Genomic DNA, 10198 nt, shown 5'->3' on the forward strand with positions numbered 1-10198 from the left:
GGGAAATTAAAAAATTTATAACATAAACTATAGTCTATACTAATTGATTTCTTTGAATTTCAGTGAATAATAAGTAGAGAAATAAATAAAGAAAATATTTGTTATAAATAAAATATTGGGTGGGTGGGTGGCTAACTTTTTTCACTGCATGTGCTCTTAAAATACCTCTGTGCGCCACTGCCTATTATGTACTGTATTTATAATATATTAATATGCTAAATGTTATGTAAAGTACAAATACATAAATATATAAACCATTCCATAGACAAATAAGGACATTCAATTAGTTATTTTATTCAAATAAAACGATTATATTTTATTAAACAAGTATATGTTTAACTTATTTAATTTAATGTTGAATATAATATGGTTATAAAATTAACAAACATGTCATCGATAAAAATAAAAGCAAATTGTACATTACACCAATAAAAAAAGAAATGTGATTTTCACATACAAATATGAGTAACTCAATAGATTACAGAAATAAGTATAAAGTAACCAAAGAATAAAATCTGTGCAAAACACACATAAAATCTTTAAATATAAGCACAAATGTTTATAACACTATAAATAGAATAGTAATAAAACTAAAAATGGTATAGTTATATTTACTTATTTCTTAAGTAAATACGTTTAGTTTAGATTTTCTAACAAGATGATCATATATTTTTGAGCAATAAATAAAGTATTAATAAGATGACCCACTTCCTAAACCATTACGATTACTACCATAAGATCCACCTAATACCACTACTTAAACCACCACTTGAACTACCAGATCCTCCATATCCACCTCCTAGACCACCATTTGAACTACTTTGAACCACCATATCCACCTCCTAAACCACCATTTGAGCTTCCCGATCCTCCATAACCACCTCCTAGACCACCATTTGAACTTCCAGATCCTCCATATCCACCTCCTAGACCACCATTTGAACTTCCCGATCCCCCAAAACACCTCCTAGCCCACCACCGGATCCTCCATATCCACCTCCTAGACCACCATTTGAACTTCCAGATCCTCCATATCCACCTCCTAGACACCATTTGAACCACTTGAACCACCATATCCACCTCCTAGACCACCATTTGAGCTTCCCGATCCTCCATAACCACCTCCTAGACCACCATTTGAACTTCCAGATCCTCCATATCCACTCCTACACCACCTTTGAACTTCCAGATCCTCCATAACTACTTCCTAAACCACTGTTAGAGCTACCAGAACCACCATATCCACCTCCTAATCCACTTCCACTAGAACCACCTGGTCCACCATATCCTCCTCCAGTGCTACCACTTGATCCACCGGAACCACCATATCCACCGCCTAGACCCCCGCTTGTACTTCCAGACACTCCATATCCACCTCCTAGACCACCGTTTGAACTTCCCGATCCTCCATAGCTACTTCCTAGGCCACCACTTGATCACCGGAACCACCATATCCACCTCCTAGACCACCATTTGAACTTCCCGATCCTCCATAGCTACTTCCTAGGCCACCACTTGATCCACCGGAACCACCATATCCACCTCCTAGACCACCGTTTGAACTTCCCGATCCTCCATAGCTACTTCCTAGGCCACCACTTGATCCACCGGAACCACCATATCCACCTCCTAGACCACCGTTTGAACTTCCCGATCCTCCATAGCTACTTCCCTAGGCCACCACTTGATCCACCGGAACCACCATATCCACCTCCTAGACCCACCGTTTGAACTTCCCGATCCTCCATAGCTACTTCCTAGGCCACCACTTGATCCACCGGAACCACCATATCCACCTCCTAGACCACCGTTTTGAACTTCCCGATCCTCATAGCTACTTCCTAAGCCACCACTTGATCCACCGAACCACCATATCCACCTCCTAAACCACTTCCACTGGAACTGCCTGATCCACCATATTTGCTACCGATACTACCACTTGACTACCATACGCAGCACCATTGTTATTAGATCCACCACCATTAAAATTATTGTAAAGACCTCCTAGATTACTACCACTTCCCCCTAAACTTCCTGAACCACCAAGCCCCCATTTCCACCATAGCCATTTCCAGATTGACGATCACCAGCATATCCTCCTACTGGGTCAGTATATGTAATTTTAGGCTTGTATCCATCTTCATCAGCTTCGTATTCAACAATTTGTGTTCGACCATCAGGTAGTAGTACATGATACACTCCAGTAGCTTCTTCACCTTGGCGACTTTCTTTATGACCAAAAATAGCACCGGATTCTGGCGCATTCACTCATAGGAAAATTCATAATTTGCTGGTTCCTATATAAAATATAACTTATAAATTAGACTTAATGATTTAAAAAAATTCAATAAATATGCATAAGCATATGATATTGAAATATTTTATATTATATATAATAAATTATTGCATATTTTTAATTTTTAATTTTACATTTTGGTGATTAACTTATTATTTTAATATTTTCTAGGTTTAGTTAAGTTTGATTATTTTATTATTTAGTATCAATTACAGTACTACTAAAAACAACAAATAGTAGTAGTAGTAGTAGTAGTAGTGGTAGAACAGATTAAGAATAATTTGGAAAGAAATTAATGGATACTGAAGAATTCAGTCATTCAGTTCAATAACTTCTATTTTTGTAGAATAAAAAATATGCAATACATAAAAATCATTTTTTACTAATATCTCAAATAAACTATTCTGAGTAGTAAAAATTTCACAAAACTACTATACCAACTACTAAGTACTACTTAGTAATTACTAATTCACGGATTATTCATAGGATAATTTTATTGTTAATTATTATTGATAAAATAATTTGTAAAAATAAATAATATATTTTTATTATACAAATAATAATAACGATAATAATAATAATTGTATAGTAATATTTATCAAATTAAAGTTATATTTGTTATGTAAAAACTTACCGAAAGAGGATCGTTTCCTGATCCACCAAGTCCATTACCATTTGCTCCTCAAGTTGGTCATACGATCCAGAACCTCCAGCTCCATAACCATCATTATTTCCTGAAGATGCTCCACCAAGGCCTCCTCCACCACTTCCATAACTTCCAGAGGATCCACTTCCATAACTTCCCGATGATCCACTGCCGAAGCCTCCTGACGATCCTCCACCGTAGTTTCCTGATGATCCACTGCCGAGAAGCTCCTGATGATCCTCCTCCATAGCTTCCTGATGATCCACTACCAAGGCCACCCGAAGAACCTCCTCCATAACTTCCAGAGGACCCACTTCCATAGCTTCCAGATGATCCACTGCCGAAGCCTCCTGACGATCCTCCATAGCTTCCAGATGATCCACTGCCGAAGCTTCCTGACGATCCTCCTCCATAGCTTCCTGATGATCCACTACCGGAGCTTCCTAAAGATCCTCTCCATAGCTTCCGGATGATCCACTGCCAAAACCTCCTGAAGAGCCGGTTCCATAAGTTCCAGTTGATCCAATAGGACTACCTAAGCTACCCGATGAACCACTTCCGTAACTACTTGGTGAACCACCCGAATAACTTCCGAAGATCCACCTCCATAACCTCCAGTTGATCTTCCAGTACCACCTAGACTACCTGAAGAACCACTTCCATAACCACTTGTCGATCCACTACCGTATCGACCATTGTTACGAGACTAGATCCACTATAGCTTCCTTTGTTACCTCCAATTTAGATCCAATTGAAGAATAACGGTTGTTGGCCTGCTCCAGATAAACCGGATTGAGATCCATATTGATTGGCCACCCACTAAAAAACGGCTGGCTGATGATGATCCTACTCCACTACCAGTTCCTCCACCGTATTGTCCTTTGCCTCCATATCCTCCATTTCTACCATTTCCATTGCTGTTGCTACTTCCACCACCATATGGTGATTCAGCAACAGCAAAAACAATTGATAGAAGCAATATTATAAGTGCCCGCTAAATTAAACAATTATACAATGAAAATTATTATTTATCATTTAACAACAAAAAATAATTATTAATTTTCATTTATGTTTGCAAACGTTTTATTTAAAAAAAATTTCAAGCCATATTTATTATTTTTTCTTTTATTTTTTAATGATTACAATTTAAAAAATATTTTATTTTAAATTTATTTGAATTGTAATCATTTTATTATTATTATTGAACTGACTCTAAGTTGTCTAGTTTTTACATACCATACTGTATCAAAAACGAACGAAAATGTTTTGAATAATATTTTAAGCAATTTATTATCATTAATAGCTATAATAATCTTAGCTACTTATAAACTTGAAACAATTACCATATAAATGTAATCATATATCATTAAAAATATGAATAAATGTTTATATAAATATGAGTTTATCCATAGGCACCGCAGGGGGGTGCAAGCTGGGGCATTTCCACCCTGGCTTTTCAAAATATTTTTTTAAATTTAATGTTTTAGATAAATTACTATATACTATACAACAAATTTAAAGTATAAAATAAGTTGTAATATAATAAAATAAAATATATTGTATACGAGTATAATAAAAAAGGTTATTATTTCAAACACCTAGTACAATTATAATATTTATCCTGAAATCCTAACATTGCCCCCCCCCCCCTAGAAAATTTCTGCGGGCGACTATGAGTTTATCATAATTCAGCTTTTATGATTTATATCTTCAATCATCAATTAAAATAAAAATATTTAATGTGGTAATAAATAAGTTTTCTTGTAAAATTTATTGATAATCTTATCTGATTTTAATGATAACACTGTTAATAATTATCAAATTAATTAAATAAGCTATAGTTCGTATAGCCGCAATGTGCAATGTGCATACTACATCTCGGTCGTATAAGATATATAACCAAATATAAATATTCATGGAAGAGCCTAGCTGATACATTAAAATATTAAATGTTGAGATAATTGGATCTCGATAGTTTGCAATAGTAGATAATTAGACCGAGTCCGAACAATCTAAGATACCTACCTACTCTGTAATGTCATTGTATATTTAGTCAATGGTCTAGGTAAATTTGTTTATTTCCAATGACTTTAAGTTAAAACAATTTTTAGTAAAAATATGTGTTAAATAATCTTATCTTCTACTAATCATATATTTAAATTACATTACGAATATCTACACATAACATTATGATAATCGTTTTAAAGGGAATTTTGTGCACAAAAGTGAACTTATTATTTTTTGTTGTGCATAATTAATTATAATCTTTAACTCTGCGATGAATGAACGCATATGAATATAGTCGTGTATAGTGCATTAGATATATAAAGACATAGGTAGGTACATAATGTTATTTTTTAAATATGGCATAATAGTATTGTATCCATTTTAGAATTTAAATACATTCTTTTGTTTTAGCTACAATGATTAGATAATCTACTATTTCGTTATACCTATGTGACAAATTCAAAAACTTGCATATATTAAAAATATCTTTGTATAAGTTAAATGTTCTATTTTTAAATTATTTTCAATGCTTTCTTTATTAATAGTTAAATTATATAAGTATATAATAAAATATTTACTGTGAATATTACATAATATGTAGTGCAGTACCTATTTTGTGTTATACGTGTTATATAGGTACCACTTATTGTGGATTGGTGAGGCTGTACAGTCAATCTGCGAAAACGCACTGAGTATTCCGTACCAGCCAAAGTTGCTAGTTCCCGGATGGGTGACTACCCGAGATTTTTAGCAACATATCCTTGCCACACATACACAAACACGTGTTACAACCCCACCAACTTAAAACCTACAAACAAAATAACCCTTGCCGTACCATCGCACACCCAATAGCCTATGTTGCCGCGAGTCCCCCCCTCCCACCCCAAAAAACCTATTATTATTATTTTTATTAAATAAAAGCTTCTACATCACAGATTATTAGTCTAAAATATTAAGGTGCAAATGAGGAAATAGGCATAAAAGAAAAATACTGTTATTGATGGTTCTTAAAGATGTATACTGTATAGGTATTAGATGATTGTATTAAGAATTATAATTTATTTATAAGCTGTGTTTTGGATGGGAGTTTAATAATTGTGGTGACATTGGTATCGTTAATCGGTAGAATAGAGTTAATAATACCAAGTTGAAGATTTAGGTTGTGGGAAGGATGCTTGGGACCACCCATCGTTCTGCATATTGAACTTTGATTATATTACTACCTACCTAGATATTAGGTGTCACGTAAACATATCTAAACGTATTAGTTGTAAACTACTGCTAAAAAAATAAGTTAGTAAATAGGCTAACCCAGAATTGTTCATGATAAGTTCCTAAAAAGCTGTATTATGGCGTTAAGGCAGTGACGCGCTACCGGGTCACGGAATTTTAATTAAGATTTTGCAAACAATTTAACACCAAACGAAAAAATTATAGTACTTACGTAATATTGATAGGAAGCAGGTCATCTCAACGAAATAAATTAATTCGAGGGATGTTATGATTAAAAAGGATGCGCATCATTGCGTTAAGGGAATGCCAGTGTTTAGAGTAACCGATTTTGTATTATATTAAACTCCGATTAAAATAAATGTAATATGAATGTAAAATAATTCCACTTTGGTAGGGCTGGTAAGATTGTTCAGCCCAAGGTGGATTCAAGGGCTAGTCCAGCCCTGGTTATATACAAAGGCAATAAAAAAACTTCTAATAAATTACTGGTTTTAAATTTATTTTAATTCGAAACTAAAATACCTATCTTTATTATGAATTACAGTGAGATTTTTGTTAAAATTATTTTAGTTTGATTATCGATTATATTTTTTTTTTCTGTAACTTACAACAATTTTTCGGTTTTATCATAGTGGTTTTATAAAAATGCGTGCTTATGGAGTTACTTTCTTAGTGTTTCGAAAATATTTAATAATATTTAGTTAAAAACTTAAGAAACTCTACTGAAATTTCAAAAACAATGTTGAAGATGTATAAATAATATAAATAAATTAAAATAGATTTTGTTTAAGTAGTTATACATCTGTTGAATTTTATTTTGAAAACTTAGTTGTTTTTTTATGCTCCACAGATATTTTCAATGTTAATAGGTTAATTTCTTTGTAATGCATCCGTAAATATCGTTTCAAAATGAATATAAATATCATAAACATGTACCTATTACATTTCACAATGTACGGAATTTAAATAATAATACTTATTTCTTTATCCTAATCATTGTAAAGAATATTTTGTTCAAATTGAAAGTCATCAAAATATCAGCTAAAATTTATAACTATATTAAAATAGTTTAATTTATATTTAGTATCTTTAAAGTTTTAATGTAATAGTTTGACTTGGCTATAGAACAGCAATTATTATCCGCACGGCCATTTAAAAATATTAAGTCAAAAAATGATTTAAAATTACGGATATCTTTCGGACATTGCAAGTTTGTGGTTTAGTTAACGCAAGTGAATTCATCCCTTCACAATATAGATCTTTTAAATTTTATTATTCTGAAATTTATCAATTCATTGTTAAAAACTAAAGTCGATTGCATATTATTGTTTTTTACCTTGGTTATAACATAGTTTTTTGGCTGTATCAGACGAACGGTTTTTGCAGTCTTTAACCAATTACGCTAGGTATGTAAATATATACATATATATATATATATATATATATATATATATATATACATATACATATACGCAATAATGTAATATGATTAGGTATATTATAATATTATATATATGATGAAAACTTATAAGATTAAAATTTAAAATAGAAAAATACGATCGGGAAAAAATTAAAATTAAAACCTAGAATTTAATATCGTTTTGATCACCGGTTGTACGGCTCAGGTTACTCACATTCATGTTGCGAATGAGTTGGTCGAAGTGCAGGATGGCGAACGACTTCTTATGCAGTGACGATGAGGATGAAGACGAAAGTGATAGCAAGAGCAGCCAAGTATCAACGACGACAGCAGCGACGAAAACCACGATAACGATTCGCGATTTCTGGGCTCGTTGCAGACAGTGTACGTGACTTGTCAGACAACGATGAGAATGATGCGGTCTCGGGGTATGGTCCACCGAATTATATACACCGAGAGACTGGAGAACGGTTGAGCAACGTAGCCCCACCACCATCGGCCGTTGGAAAAGGTTTCGATGTCGATTACCCGTCGTCAGTATAAAATAATAATAACGATAACGAAGAAGGTGTACATCGAATTATGTGATGTGATGACACCACCCCCTCGCCGACCCATATCTCATACATACACCGTAAACCTATATAATAATAATATTATGTTATGTCTGGTTATGATATCAAACGGTATTTATATTATTACAATACCAAACATTATATTATGCATATATTAGTCGTGACGAAAGGCGAGCGGATGGGCGGGCGGGTGTGTGTACAGAATACGATCCATGACCAGTAAGTTGGTTGGCGATTGGTCCGGGAGGGGGGGGGGTTGTCATTCGTCTACAGCTTGGGACATGCCGCCGTTTGACGGGTATATGGCGCTATGGTCTATGTTACATATTGTATAAGCAGACGTGTAAGATGACGACGATAATGGTGATAATAGATGACGACTATATACGATGATTATAATATTATTATTATTATCGTGGACAAGGACGTTCGCAGTCGTCAGGTTTGTGTACGATATATGCCGCCGTTTTGTGAGAAACGGAGAGCGCCCGCTCCGTTTTCGTGTACATAAAGATCTCATATCGATATTATGTTACTATTATTATTACCACTGATGGTTACAATTATTATGATATTATTATTATTATTATTATTAAACTATTAAAGGCATGTGTCGTCGTGTCTCGCGCGCGCAGACCAAAAAAAAAAATGTGGCAAAATTACGTAACGCCGTTTGTTCAACGTATGGGTACACACACACACACAAACACACACACACAGCGATCTAAATAGATGCGTTAAAAATATGAAATATAACAAAACGATTGAATGAGAAACGGTACTCGTACACGTCGTCGCGTCCGTCATCGTCGTCGTCTCTATCTCATCACTCAGCCGCCACTGCCACGATTCACGCGCACGGAGTTGTGTCATTTCGATCACGGACGACGGATGATCTAGTTTTAATGCGTCTTCAATAACGCGTTACGTTATTAATTTCGTGTTATTACATCGTCGCCCGTTCGTCTCGACCGAACCCATTATATTGCACTTCTCGCGGTCGCCTAGCCCACCACCGATACAATAATAATAATAATAATAACGTATATAGGACCTATATTGTAGACGGTGTTATATTGTACACAATAATAATATAATATACGAATACATATATTATTATTATTATCATCATCATCATAGCTCAGTGTATGTAGTATGTGTGTAACCGTTTAGTGATATTTTTTTCACGGCACGTTTCTTTTTTCTTTCTTTCTCTGTGTACGACACTTCGTATTCTCTCGTTTTCGAAACACTTACTTTTATTATTATAAATATTATCATCACTGCACGCCAAAAATACGCGTATCTATACATATGCTATCACCTATATACGTCTACGCCATCGTGGTGTTTGTAAATCGTAAAGGAATATCCGTAACAGTATTCGGTTGGTTGGTTTTTATTATAATATAATATAATATATTAATATACAAGTATATTATCGTGCATAGATGCATATAGGAGGGCTTAGGGGGTATAGCACCCTCAAATAATGTTTGTGTTTATATATTCCTTACAAAAAAAAAAAAAAAAACAAAAACAAAAATGAGAAAATGTATAGCTTAAGCACCCTTAGTTTTATTTATTGAAATGGCACCAATATCACCGTATATTTTCACAGCCATCATTAAAGACATCGTGTTGAAGGGATTTCTTTAAATGCGATTTATATATCAACAACTATTTGGTTAAGTCCATAATATAATAATACCATGTTGAATGTGCACACACATATTTTGATATAATATGAGTGCATGTATTTGTTTTTAGAACAGTTCAAATATTATGTTCGACATCAAATATAAATTATGATATTAACATTTTAAATTTAAGAGTCAAAGTATGTTAAAGATGGTTAAATATAAAAAAATATAAATGAGGTGTACTAAATAATAATAATGACTTATTAATTTTGCAAAAAATATTTCTTAAATGAAAAAAAAAAACAAAAAAAGACTAGGGGGGTCGATCCCATATAGCTGGGGGAGAGAAAGGCAAAAAAGATACAGAATCAATTTAAA

General features: G+C 33.6%; 1 protein-coding gene and 1 long non-coding RNA gene across 2 annotated transcripts; both read right to left on the reverse strand.

Annotated features, from left to right (window-relative positions):
• Positions 1 to 335: 335 nt before the first annotated feature.
• On the reverse strand, positions 336 to 2029 carry LOC107172180 (uncharacterized). Its single transcript, XR_016189651.1, has 2 exons — positions 1880 to 2029; positions 336 to 1796 (listed from the first exon to the last, which is right to left on the reverse strand). It is a non-coding gene; the product is annotated as an uncharacterized LOC107172180 (long non-coding RNA).
• Positions 2030 to 2060: 31 nt separating this feature from the next.
• Positions 2061 to 8024, reverse strand: LOC107165190 (uncharacterized). Its single transcript, XM_089216948.1, has 3 exons — positions 7817 to 8024; positions 2931 to 3936; positions 2061 to 2297 (listed from the first exon to the last, which is right to left on the reverse strand). Exons 2-3 carry the CDS (start codon positions 3353 to 3355, stop codon positions 2231 to 2233), a joined length of 492 nt encoding a protein of 163 aa, XP_089073074.1. The 5' UTR covers positions 3356 to 3936; positions 7817 to 8024; the 3' UTR covers positions 2061 to 2230.
• Between the last annotated feature and the right edge of the window lie 2174 nt (positions 8025 to 10198).

This window comes from Diuraphis noxia, unplaced genomic scaffold (assembly GCF_037042655.1).
Source record: "Diuraphis noxia isolate RWA-SAM2 unplaced genomic scaffold, SU_Dnox_SAM2 contig0001, whole genome shotgun sequence".
NCBI classification, from domain to species: domain Eukaryota; kingdom Metazoa; phylum Arthropoda; class Insecta; order Hemiptera; family Aphididae; genus Diuraphis; species Diuraphis noxia.

Bases quoted from the DNA above. Each gene is read 5' to 3' on its own strand.
- LOC107165190 (XM_089216948.1), bottom strand. From the start codon at position 3,355: ATGGAGGAGGATCGTCAGGAAGCTTCGGCAGTGGATCATCTGGAAGCT. The intron at 2,298-2,930 runs GTAAGTTTTTAC...TATTTTATATAG, and splicing joins CAGGAAACGATCCTCTTTCG to GAACCAGCAAATTATGAATT.